At 42.3% G+C, this 13,771-nt stretch overlaps 1 protein-coding gene across 3 annotated transcripts in view; it reads left to right on the top strand.

The window, feature by feature from the left end:
• SLIT2 (slit guidance ligand 2) overlaps positions 1-13,771 on the top strand; it is a 353,730-nt gene that overhangs the window by 255,974 nt on the left and 83,985 nt on the right. For all 3 annotated transcript variants that reach the window (XM_056855205.1, XM_056855202.1, XM_056855201.1), the window contains exons 9-12: positions 7,611-7,682; positions 8,297-8,368; positions 10,483-10,554; positions 13,564-13,707. In XM_056855205.1, coding sequence (XP_056711183.1) covers positions 7,611-7,682; positions 8,297-8,368; positions 10,483-10,554; positions 13,564-13,707 — 360 coding nt within the window. The remainder of the gene's footprint in view (positions 1-7,610; positions 7,683-8,296; positions 8,369-10,482; positions 10,555-13,563; positions 13,708-13,771) is intronic.

Raw genomic sequence — 13,771 nt, 5'->3', positions numbered from 1 at the left:
GTCTTCTGCCTGCCTGCCTGCCTGCCTGCCTGTCTGTCTCCAGGGTCTCCAACCTTTTTGAGCCTTTGGGCACATTTGCAGTTCTAACACAGCATGGTAGGCACATCAACCAAATGGCTGCCACAGAAGGCAGATCCAGCCTCAGAACGATTGCCATAGCTTAACTTCAGTAAGACAGTGTTGATCCTTGTGTTGTGGTAGCAGCTGCTGCCAAAGCAACATTTTAAAAAATCTTTACAGCCAATCAAATATCCAGAAGACTTTCTGGGCAAAAGCCCTACCTGGCTCAACCCATTTCCTAAAAACACTTGGTGGCGTAAGAAAAAGTGTCGGTGGGCACCATGGTGCCCATGAGCGCCATATTGGGAACCCCTGATCTATCTATCTTTGTGCTCAAGATCTTTGGTCAGATGAGCTTGAAATAAAAAGGAAAGGATCTGTCTGTCTGTCTGTCGACCACTGTTCCCTTACAGATGAAGACAGTTTCCATACCGTGTGACAATACGTATCTACTATAAAATTGAGCCAAACACAGGGCTTACAGCAAAACTAACTCAATAAGGGGAAGGTCCTCAGAAACAGCACTGCTTTATGGGCTATTCTGAAGGAGAGCGAAAGTAGTGGGCCCACCTCACCTTACTTGACAGTCCATTACACCGAAGTAGAGCCACCACAGAACACAAGAAGAGCCTTGCTGGATCTGCCCACTGGCACATCTAAATGAGCATCTTGTTTTTACTCAGTGGTCAACCAGAGAAACAGAGAGGCCTAATGCCTTTCCCTTATGCTGGCTCCTAGCACCAGGATCCACAGGTGTGTTGCCTCTGAAAATGGAGGTTCCTTTTGATGGACCTTTCCATTCAGCAAACAAGCCCCGGCACAGGTCATAGCCAATCTAACCATCAAAAGAAGAGACAGCAAGAGGGTTTTTTTGCTAGAGTGGGCTGCTGTAACTCCATGGAGTATGCATTTGGCCACCCCAGATTTCCTCTTAATTTTGTTTTGATCACTGTAGAGAGCTGCAGCAGAGACACCCTCACATGAGGTATTCTGTAGCAGGATTCTTAATACTATTTTTTCCTTGTGTTATTGACTCCTAGTTAGTTTTTCAGTAAACTTCAATTAGTATGGGATGCAAGTTTCCCCTTTTTTGTGTTTTATAGCAGCCACATCCCAATGCCAGAATCAGAAAGATTTTGAGTAGAAATGTTGTTTTTAAGTGGCAGAAGATGAGCCATGTCCCTCTTGTTAAAACCACAGTTTTCTTCTGACTAAAGATGATACATTATTCTGTAATTGTGTAACGACAGTGTTTGTCATTTTAACTGATAAAATGCATCTGGAGGCATTTGTGTCATTAACAGCTGGTCCCTTGAGGTAGCATTTGATGGAACAGTTTGTGTGGATATTAAAAACTAAATAGGTTGGATGGCTGTGGTTACAAGTTCCTAACAGAGCGATGCCGGTCAAATTTATTTAACAAGCAGCCAACGATAATCTGGAATGGCGGTTCGTGACAGTGCCTCAGAAAACATCTTTTTATGTGCTACACAGTGAGGGTATAAGCAGGAATTTCTCATTGTTAAGGGGGAGGGAGGAACAGGCTTTTGTAAATCTTTTGGAGGCTCCCCAAAGCTTTTGCAGAACATGAGACCTCCCCACTTTGTCAAAAGATTGACAGATATTTGGTACAGAAAAAATGGTCTTTCTATCTGTCTCAGTGCAGTTGTGATTCTCCTCTCTAAGATCTGCTTTATTTTTTGACATCTGTTTTTACAATTTGTACTAAAAGTAGATGAGAAATACTCATGAGATATGCTACCAGTTTTATTGCCGTGTAAAATCATCACCTGTACTGGTCTACTAGATGTATCGTCTTTGCTAATCCTTGCACTTGTTATGGAGGTCTTGTTTCTTTTTGCAATGGCCAGAACTATCCTGTGATCCCAGTATGCTGAAAACCACTGCAGTGTGGTAATATTGGCGTTGCATCGGTATGATGTCATCAAAGCCGTATTTGATCCCAGCAGCAAAGTAGCAAAGGAAACACTTACTGCAGAAACAAGATATTGGGTTGGATCCAGTCTAATTTTTTTTTAGTTGTAGAAAGGAACTTCCCTGGCTCCCCCTTCCCACTGCTGTTTACTGATCTGCTTCTGGGGAACAGGTGACCCAGAGGAATGGTATGCAGCAGAAAGGGGGAATTGGTGGGAATCGCCAGTTTAGCCTGGATACAACACATTGTAAAGGGCACACTGAATCCATTGGGGCACATACAGTCTGCTTCCTCCCTCCCTCATGGTGGATTGCAAGGTTGCTGTTCATAATGGAAATTGAGTTTTCCCACACTTGTAATGGCTGCTTCCTTCCTTCCTTAAGAACTCAATTTCCCATGATGAACAGCAACCTTGCAATCGCCATGAGGGAGGAAGGAAGCAGACAGCAGCCATTACTGAGACAACAAGTCTGAAAAGGTCAGTACATTTAACATTCTCCTGGGGGGGCATTTTTGAGGTAGAGCCCCCAAATTTGCAGCGTAACTTGAAGGGACTCTCCTTGCATGACCCCTAAAATTTGGTGAAGATTGGGTCAGGGGGTCTGATTTTATGGGGTCCAGATGGGGCTGCCCCCCTCCTCCATTGACAACCATTTACAAACTTTGCAATGGTTGTCAATGGAGGAGGGGGTGACCCCTTCCGAACCCCATAAAATCAGACCCCCTCACCCAATCTTCACCAAACTTTGGGGCTTGTCCATGAACAGTCCCTTCAAGTTACACTGTGAATTTAGGGGCTGTACCTCAAAAAATGACCCACCCCCCAGGACCTATTCGGCTTCAGCTTTCTCCCCAGGTTTGTGCATTCGGTAAACCTGAAAGCTGGACAGTGAAGAAAGCTGAAAGGAAGAAAATAGATTCCTTTGAAATGTGGTGTTGGAGGAGAGGGTTACAGATTCCGTGGACTGCCAAAAAAACAAATCAGTGGGTTCTAGATCAAATCAAGCCTGAACTGACCCTAGAAGCTAAAATTACTAAACTGAGGCTATCGTATTTTGGTCACATCATGAGACGACAAGAGTCACTGGAAAAGACAGTCATGCTAGGAAAAGTTGAGGGCAGCAGGAAAAGGGGAAGACCCAACAAGAGATGGACTCAATAAAGGAAGCCACAGCCTTCAGTTTGCAAGATATGAGCAAGGCTGTCAAAGATAGGACATTTTGGAGGACTTTCATTCATAGGGTCATCATGAGTCACACAAACGCACACAAACCTGAACTGGAAATTTACCAAATTGGCTAATATCGGGTTTATTTTCAGTTGGGGCTTATCGATTTGCACACACCTACTCTTTTACACTCTACATTAGAAATCTGGCAATTTTCAACAACTTTTCCTGGGGCTGGCTAGAATGACGTTCTTGGTTTTTGGAAGACAAGGATGAAGGAACAAACCAGTCTATCATCTGGGAGGTTTTTCCAAAGCCTGGAAGCAAATTCAGGGCACACATCACTTTGTTCTTCCATGGAGAGAGACTAGCAAGGTACTGATGGTAAATAAATGTTGGGATCCACAGATTGGATTGATTTCAAGGTGAGCTGACACTTCTGTACATAGCAATGGCAGTGTCATAATAGAAATAACAAATAATCGTGTCTTAAGCTCAAGACCTTTGGTCAAAGGAGCTAGTAAATAAATGGAATGGAATAATCGTGTTGATTGGTTGAGAAGGGAAGTGGAAGTTGATTAATTTTTTGCACCACATTTATTTCATATTAAAATAATTTCTCCAACTCCAAACAGTGGTTACATAATCAATTCTCCAAGCATGTCCGTTTCATAATTAATAATACTCCCCAGTAGTATCTGAGGCTATTAAAACTAAAAGAGACCATTATTTAATTTGATGGTTTCCATGATGCATGACACGTACTTAAACCCAGTTAATTAAATGAGAGGTGTGTGTAAGCAATTGTTTACTTTTTCTTGTCAAAGTGGTCTTGGGTGTGATTCCGCTTAAGCCAAAAGTGTTACGGTTTAATCCGTTTAATATAGAGTGGAGTTACCAAGTTTGGTCCAGCCGAACGAGAGATGCATAGTAGATGAGCACATGAATCTGTTTTATAATGAATTGGCTCTTTGGTCTGTTAAGGTCAGTTTTGCCTACCCCAACTGACGGTAGCTTCCCAGGATCTTAGGTTGAAGTCTTTCACATCACCTTCTATTTGATCTGTAGATGAAAAGGTAATGAAAAGAGAACACAGCTATCAAAGTGTTATGGCATTCTTTTGCAGGTATTATGCACATTCCCATAACTTCTGCTTCTCCGCTTTTGATTTTCCCCTTTTGCAGGATGGTCCTGCACTGCAACAGAAAAGACACTAGCAATATAATCCTAAACAGAGTTACGTCCCAATGATTTCACTGGACTTTGAATAACTCTACTTAGGATTGCTCTGCCAATGTCTTTGAGTTAAATCCCCTCCCAGTATGGCATCTGTTAATTTTAATGAATAGACAGTTCCACTCATGTTTAGAGTCCCCACACGGAGCTACTAGTTCACACTATGGTCCTCTGTAAGAACCAGTCATTGGCTTCACACATGTTCTCAGGCAAGCAACCACATGTCTGAATCAGAAAGGAGAAAAAAAATTCTCTTCTCTGTTCTGATGCTGCCAGCTGATACCAGTGTGGTGTACTGGTTAAGAGCGGTGGTTTGGAGCGGTGGACTCTGTTCTGGAGAACCGGATTTGATTCCCCACTCCTCCACATGAGCGGCGGAGGCTAATCTGGAGAACTGGATTTGTTTCTCTACTCCTCCACATGAAGCCAGCTGGGTGACCTTGGGCTAATCACACTCTCTCAGCCCCACCTACCTCACAGGGTGCCTGTTGTGGGGAGGGAAAGGGAAGGTGATTGTAAGCCGGTTTGGTTCTTCCTTAAGTGGTAGAGAAAGTCGGCATATAAAAAACAACTCTTCTTCTTGTTGTTGTATCTGAAAATATAGTTAAAAGAATGCATGGGTCTCTATTTGTTATGTGGGATGCAGGGAATTATATGCATACCCTGAGCATGAACATATGAATCTGCCTTATGCTGAATCAGACCCTTGGTCCATCCAGTATTGTCTGTTCAGACTGACAGTGGTTCTCCGGTGTCTCAGGCAGAAGTCTTTCATGTTATCTCCTGCTAGATCTTTTAACTGGAGACGCTGGGGATTGAATTTGGGACTTTCTGCATGCCAAGTGGATGCTTTACCACCAAGCCAAAGCCTCTCCACAATTTTGCATGTTGCATACCAGTGTGAGAGAGATCATCAAAGAGAGTGCAAATGAGCACTTATCCGAGTAACCGTGGGTGTCAATGTGCCTGCCTTTCTGTTTATATACGTGTGAGAGTTTGCACATGTGCCTACCTATGCATATTTAGGCTGTTACCACACTAGGTATTCCCAGCGATGTATCAAGAGTTTGGAAATGTTATAAAAAACATCGCTTTAAAAGGGTTTTTGGATGCCACGGCTAAAAAATGGTTGGAAGACGTCTTCACAGCTAAAGGGGCCAAACAAAGTGCAAACAGTATTTTTTTATAACCGTTTCAAACTCTTAATACATCGGTGGGAATACATAGAAAGTGCAAACAGTATTTTTTATAACATTTTCAAACTCTTAATACATCGCTGGGAATACCTAGTGCGGTAACAGCCTTAAACAGCCCAAAAGCCCACTGAGAATTGTAAAATGTTTAATTTTCAATTGTTCGCTTAAAAAAAAATCAGCCTGTTTTGACCAAAACAATTTCTCCATCTCCATCCTGTAGACATCAGCTGTCTGGGAATATCAAATTGCAAAGGATGTCTTGCAAATTTTCAGACACAGTACTTTCTTTTTTTATGAGCAAATCATAGAAGCAGACACTGCCAGATGCTTCCTCCAACTTTTATTCTTTTTCCTGGGTTTTAGCGCTTTCTCTATGTATATAGACACATATGGGGGTAGGGGTTCCAAATTTTTCCTGCAGAATAGAACTGGAAAGTTTCTTAACTTCAGAACAGATAGGAAGAAAACCAAATTCTTAATAGCTCTGAAGGAATATTGGATTGCTGTGTAATATTTTTTCTTATGACTTCAGGTTCCTTTGTCTTAAGGGTGTTCAAACCCTGTCAGTGTGTGTCGTAGGAGCCCAATGCACAAACAGTGCCTTGAGGAAAAGGGGCAATTTGTTTAGGGGTGTTGAAATAATGAAGGATTAGATAACTTTTGACGGATTTATCAGTTCAATCTTTTTGACAGTTTACAGGCATTCAAACAATAATTTCTTCTGAAAATCTGAACTTATACATACATACTTCCCCACATATACAGAGTATGGCAGGGTGTCAAACATAAGGCCTGCAGGCCAAATCTGGCCCCTTGAGAGCTCTTATCCCGCCTGACAGGCAGCCACCCCCTCCAATCTCAATCTGGGCTAGTGAGGTATGGTCCGACCCAACCAAGTGGCATTTATGTCATATCCACCCCTTGTAACAATTGAGTTCAGCACCCCTGGAGTATGGCATTGATAATGTTTATTCACTTCAGTTGGGTTCTTCTCATACTTCTGAGTTTTTCTGTCTTTATTTTATCTATGGATCAACCTTATCCAAAATGTTTTACTTCTGGCTCACCCTCACCTTTCCATTGCTTCATACTCGCTGTCAGTTACTCAGCTCACAGGGACACAGCTCTTCACTGTGTGGTCTACTCTTCAGGGTCCAATGGTGTGCTTTGGTGTAGTGGTTAAGACTAGTATCTGGGAGACACGGTTTTGAATCCCCACTTGTGCCATGATCTAGAACCCACTTTCAAATTTTAACTAAGATCAATTATTCCCTGGTTGGAGTAGGTGGGTCATGTCCTTATGGTATTTCAGGGGCAACACTAAATTGTGGGATGTCCTAAACTCTGTAACAAGCCACTATCATTTGGGTGGCCCAACAACAATATGAAACCTCTAGTAAATGTGCCATGTGAACACCAGTGGAATACTAGAGTGCATGAGAAACTAGCGATAGTATCAGTATTACAAGAAGGGTAACAAAAGAGATACTGTAATGTGCATTTGGGGATGAAAAGCATTAATTTTGTTACCCATTTCATTAATCATAAATTTGCCTAGTATACATGTCAGGAATTTGAAACCATGTCAGTTGGATAATGGAAACTTTTTAATTAATGTCTGCAACACTACGTGCTTGAATTTTTTACTTGAGTTTTCTACTAAAAATCGAGTTGCCTTAGAAAGGCCCAGTGATTTAGCTTGTGTTTCTTGTTTGCTACTCAGATATGTTGCATATGTAAAATAAGATTATTGCTTAATTTAAGCTTTCACCAGCCTGAATGTCAGGATGATAAAATGTGTTTCAGGATTGTTGGGGTTTTTTTCTTGTTTTTTTTTTCCAGTTGCTAGCCCTTGAATCCCATGGTGTAATCTTTCACCATGCTGTGGGGAGGGGGATTACCTATGTTTTTAAAAAGCATTCCTTTTCATTAATATCAACATGAGTTATAATTTTTTTAGATTGCTCTTATGTTATGATTTGGAGTTTTTCATAATATTATTTTTCTTTGCTAGACGGTTGGAGCAAAATTCAATCAAGGTCATCCCCCCTGGAGCTTTCTCACCATATAAAAAGCTGAGAAGAATGTGAGTGAGAAATATTTTAGAGTTCAGATAAAACAAATTTGGATATATATTTTTTAAAGGTCATGGCTGTATAAAACACCTTCCATCAGCGCATGACTACTTAAGAAAGTCTGACAGCTGACAGATTGGTTGATATGGCTGGTGTCTGATTGTTGGGTCTACACAGTTCTTTTGTCGTATTAACAACTGCCACTTATGACAATTTATTATACAAATTATTCTGAGCCCGTACATTATGTTTCAGTTAACAAAAGCAATCTTTTAAATGGAGGGGTTTATTTTGGAAGCCATGGCCCTGCAATGCAATATTGCTGCTAGCGCAACATTCAGCGCTCGTTTAACCTTCTCCATTCCAGAAACGTAAAACATGTTAAAGCTTTGGATTACTGTCAGCATTTAAGACATTGTTCCAGCATTGCTTCTAGTGTATTGAACTGTGTGTGTTTTTTTTACAATAACGTGAGAAAGCTTTCCTTCATTTTTACGATTAAATCTGTTAACTGTGCCTTACAAGATAAAATAAATAGCTGTTTATCTGTTTCACTGAAGATGAAGCCTGACAGCATTGAGAGTATGCTTGGATTAATTTAATGCAATCTTATTTCTCATTTTAGTGATCTGAGCAATAATCAGATCTCAGAGGCTGCACCAGATGCTTTCCAGGGCCTGCGCTCACTCAATTCACTGTGAGTATGACTCCCATCTCTCAGAAGAAAGGCAGCGTTCCTTGCTCTCCTGGGGTTCAGGTGGCAAGTGGGTTTGATATCAGTCTTCTGGCTTGGGGGTTTGATATTATACAATAGCTTCAGTCACTTATGATGAGCTCTCCTAGATCAGGCTGAAGGTTGATCTAGTCTGGCATTCAGTATTCAGCCAGATACTTTCCAGGAAGCCCACAAGAAGATATTATTGCATTTAACAACAGGTCACATGTGACAAGCGTATGTGGGTAGGGACTAGGGTTGCCAACCTCCAGGTATTAGCTAGAGATCTCCTGCTGTTACAACTGATCCCCAGCCGATAGAGATCAGTTCACCTGGAAAAAATGGCTGCTTTGGCAATTGGACACTATGGCATATCCCTCCCCTCCCCAAACCCAGCCCTCCTCTGGCTCCATCCCAAAACTCACCAGGTATTTCCCAACATGGAGCTGGCAACCCTAGTAGGGATTAGTTTTTTGATATATAGCTCGAGAATTTGCAGTTTTCAGCAAAGAAATAGCAAATACAGTTAGGTATCTAGCTATCATATGGTAGGTAGTATTTATTATCATGGTCAACGACCAGCATAAATTAAATATAGACAGATAACAATAATTCCCCAAAAAATCATTTCTGATCACATGGTTTACAAATGCTAAAAACCCCAAGTAAAATTTTTTGTTTAATACAATAAAGCATAACTACTTCCCCAATGAAACACAAATAGATTTATCTACTGTGCAGAATTTTGGAACTCCCTCTGTTGTTTCTGCTAAAAAAAATAATAAGGTGTGTTCTTTCCTTTTCTCCCAAAGAAACAGTGGCTTGTCTTTTTGGCAGTACTGCTGTGACAATTTTATTTCAAAAAAACCCTTCAGCAATTATACATAATCCTCATCTGTATGCATGTATTCCTCCATTGGTTCATGGTTCTACGTCAGGGGTGGGGAACCTCCGGCCCACAAGCCGTATACAGCCCACGACATCATTGGTGGGGGCTAGTGGACTCTCCGCAGAAGCCGCCGCCATTGCCGCCGCTGGAGCGTGCGAGTGGGGAACAGAAGCCAAGTGCCTGCACTCGGCATGGCCGGCGGCTTCTGCAGGAGAGGATCTGACTGAGGATCTGATTCAGTATAAGGCAGCTTCATGTGTTCATGTGACTCTAACAAGTGTTTGCACTTTATACAGCCCATGTACCCTAATCCTCGACCAGTTATTTTGATATCAATCAGTTTAATCCCTTTCATTTTAACAAGTTTTCATTTTTTCAAATCCAAGTCCTTTGCCTTAGCTTCATTGCAGATCCAATCCCTATGGGGTTTATGGCTTTGATCTTAAGGTTTTGATCGTAATGAAATTGATGTTTCATGTCACAGTCTTATGGATTGTCCCATTCTGCATAATTATGTATAGGTCTGGACAACAGAAGAAGAAACACATTAAGTTGTATAGTTTGTGTGTTCGCTGCCTTGTTGAATTCTTTGTTTGGCTACTGGCCCACATTTCACATCTGCCAAGATCTGAAAATTCAGACATGGAGTCATGTGCAAATGTTCATTCTGTGTTTTGTGAATCTGAAGGAAGGTATCAAGATCACATCCATAGGTAGGATCATGTGCACAAGCTCATGTGTAGTTTGTAATCGGAGGAAATGCAGAGATCATGCATAGGGAAGCAGTAGGCACAAGCCTGGCTCATCAAGCAGAAGTTCATATCTGTATGGGATAAACATTTGCACATGGATTAAGACAGTTAGGTTCCCCCCCCCCCCCACTTATTTTCATCTTCACCGTTAGCCTCATGGCTTCATGTAAGTTGAATACATGGAAATCTTATTTGGTTGTTTAGGAAACTTTACTGATAGTCCATTTGTAGTACTTTGAGGAACTGATCGGAACAAAAGCAAGATAAAAAGAGATGGGATTGAAAATGGATAGTCCGTTGCTGTGGATATAGAAGGTGTTTTAATGAAAATTCCATGTTGTGGTTCATGTCAATTTGATCTGCTTGTGTCAGTTCTGTAAAATTTTAGAGCAGTTCTAGATGAATATATGTCCATTTCCAGTCAGTCACCTTTTCGGATTTATTATTTGTCACAGTGTTCTTTATGGGAACAAAATCACAGAACTTCCCAAAGGCCTGTTCGAAGGACTCTTCTCGCTGCAGTTGTTGTGAGTATTTATCCTCTGAAATCTGACTTTATTTTTTTGTACACTGAGAAGGGATCTTTGAATTAAACGTAGTTTGTACCAGGGAATATCCAAACTTTGGGTGGTGGTGAAAACCTGCCTTTTGAAGATCAGGAGCTTTTTATGACTTCTCATCCATATGCTTGATACACAGTCCCTCCCTTTGCCAGCAATAAAAACAACCCTTGTGTATTGCAATATATTTCTCCGGAGTCCATACACTTTATCCCCACGGATATCTCACTTTCATTTGTATTAATATTTATAACATTTTATTAACATTTGTATTAATTGGTGTGTTAGTAGTCTAATTCCGACAACACAGTGAACTATGAATAAGGTTGTTTACCTATAACTGTGGATTGGATCATGCAGATCTGTTTCTCTAGTGAAGGCACATTTTGTAAGATAAATGTAAGTTTTTTTATATGTTCTGTGCGCAATTCAAGGTGTGGTCTTGACCTTCAAAGTTCTGTGTGGTTTGGGACCAGCATACCCCAAGGACTGTGTACTTCCTTATGATCGCACCCAACCACTACAGCAATCTTCGGAGGCCCTGCTTCAGGTGCCCTGCCTTCTGAGATTAAGCAGGTCGCAACCCAGGAGGGCCTTCTCAGTCATGGTGCCAAAGCTCTGGAACTCTCTCCCCAGGGAGATTCCGTCTGTCCCCTTCTGCTACTGTCTTCTGCCAGCGGGTGAAGACTTTGTCTGTTTCATTTGGCATTCCTTCACTGATCCCTCCTTCCTGACCAATGTTCTAATTGCTGTTTTTATGTCTTTAAACGTATTTTAACTCTGTTAAAATACTCTGTTAAAAACTCTGATTTGTTTTAATGATGTTTTGGGGGGGGGAGTTGATTTTAATGGTTTTAAAATGTGATTTTATCATGTGTATATTGTTAGTCATCTTGGTGGCCCTTGTGAAGGCAGAAAGGTGGAATAGAAATTTTGTAAACAACAACAACAATAATAATCTATCCCACTGTGCTAAAAGTAGGGTCCAGCTGAAATATCATGCTTCATTCCATCATCCCACTGGTGTGTGTGTGTGTGTGTGTGTGTGTTCCAAAAAGTGATCAAAAGCACCTCCTATTTTCGACTGGGTTCTGCATTGGTGGAGATAGCTTTAGTGCTGCCATGTTCCTCCTCCTTTTCCCTCATGGCCCTTGGCCTCATTTTCCCGATAAGCCCTTTAATTCCATTCTCTCCATGGATGTGGTGAATCATGGGTGCTTCTAAGTGAAGTGAGGGTTGATCCAACCAAGAGGCCGCGGACTCTGAGGGCAGAAGAGAAACAGCAGCCAGAATACCGAAGGGAATCAAACAGCAATGAACTGTGGATGTGGTAAATACTTCTTTTCTTCTGGGAATCTGTTCAACTGTGCTTAACGTACTGCTTCCAAAGTGAGTGTCAAAATGAGAGACTGTTGTTGAAACTAAGAATCAGTGTGAATTCTTGATTCCCTTTTGATTCCCACTTGGCTATTTCAAAGATGGATTTCCAAAGAAAAAGCATTTTCCCTAAGTATTTCATTTTTATGCTGCCCTCCAAGGAGCTCTTGGAGAGGGGCTGTGGCTCAGTGGCAGAGCATCTGCTTGGCATGCAGAAGGTCCCAGGTTCAAACCCCGGAATCTCCAGTTAAAGGGATTAGGCAAGGAGGTGATGTGAAAGACCTCTGCCTGAGACCCTGGAGTGCTGCTGTTGGTCTGAGTAGACAATACTGACCTTGATGAACCAAGGGTCTGATTCATGTGTTCATGTGACTCTCCTGCAAACAATCCTGCCAAATAGGTTAGGCTACACGACAATAAGAGCACCAAGATCACCCAGTGACCTTCATGGCTGAGTGGAGAGTTGAACCAGTATGTGGTGAGTTGGCCTTCCAACGCCTCCTCGGACGAGGAGGAGATGGAGGAAGGCGGCCCCTGCCCTAGGGGGCTGCAGGAAGACCCACCAGACAAGGTAGAGACTCCGTCTGGTGAAGAAGGGGAATCTCGGGCTAAAGTCAGCACGCCACAGCCTCCTTCTCATAGCCCGGGTCCCAAGGCTGAAACAGCAGCACTGCAGCCACCAGCCTCATCTCCAGGGTCACCAGAGCCTGTGGAGCACCAGAGAAGGCGGGCTCGGAGGGAGGCGTAGGAGCAGTGCAGTAGCACGCTGTTGGCAGCCCAGCACCTGTCAACCTCCACCTGAGAGCTTGAGGCTGCTCCGCCAGTGATGAGTGGCAGCTGTCTGTGGATGCCTTCACAGTTTTCGGAGTTGCATCTCTTACTGATCAGGGTTTCCCTGATAAAAGCAGCCAAAGAGTGAACCAACGTGGAAGCAGCTTGTCCGCACCTCTTGTGTACCCGCTGCTCTGTGTCTTGGAACACTATGTGTTTGACCTTGGACTGGATCTGGACTTTGTTTCTTGGATTTACCCCTGACCTTGGACTGTGACCTGTCTTGTGCATTCTGGATTTGCCCTTCTCTTTGGTGCTTGGACTTCTAACTACTTGTGTGCTGAGCCTGGATTGTGACTTGGACCACGCTTACTGCCTGTTGCCCCAGGTGCCTGCCTGAACCCAGATGCTGTATCTACTAGGTTCCAGTCTGACACTTGAACCACTATACCATGCTGGCTGTCTTGGTTGCCACTGTATTCTATGGAACAAAAAATGACCAGTTCAGAAATTTCATAGAGCTGCTTTAAAACCAGGCTTAGTTAATCAAATTCAGCTAGGGGATTAGGTAATTTAACATGTAAAAATGGTGTAATAGTAATGTTGCTCATTTCCTTTGCCCGTGCAATTCTCTATGTGCATTCATTGCACACCTAATATTGAAGCTTTAAGAAAGATGGCATATGTTGGGTACAGATGTATTTTATGGTGCCTTAGCAACTCGTATAATTCTGGGAACTCTATAAAATAAAGTTTTTCAAACCGCTGATGCTTCAGAAGCAGTAAACCAACTCTTAATCTGTGTTGTCATTGTCTTTGGTTTCGCAGATTGTTAAACGCTAACAAGATAAATTGCCTGCGAGTTGATGCTTTTCAAGACCTCCACAACTTGAACCTCCTGTCTCTGTACGATAATAAGCTGCAGACCATTGCAAAGGGCACCTTTTCCCCACTTCGAGCAATTCAGACCCTGTATGTATTAGAATTCTCCATCGGTTGCCATGTGCTTCAGGCTTTTGGGGGGTGGGGGTCTGTT

The sequence above is a fragment of the Euleptes europaea genome, chromosome 9 (genome assembly GCF_029931775.1).
Source record: "Euleptes europaea isolate rEulEur1 chromosome 9, rEulEur1.hap1, whole genome shotgun sequence".
NCBI lineage: Eukaryota > Metazoa > Chordata > Lepidosauria > Squamata > Sphaerodactylidae > Euleptes > Euleptes europaea.
The sequence above is the reverse complement of the archived record's forward strand: the minus strand, read 5'-3'. Positions and strand labels throughout refer to the sequence as shown.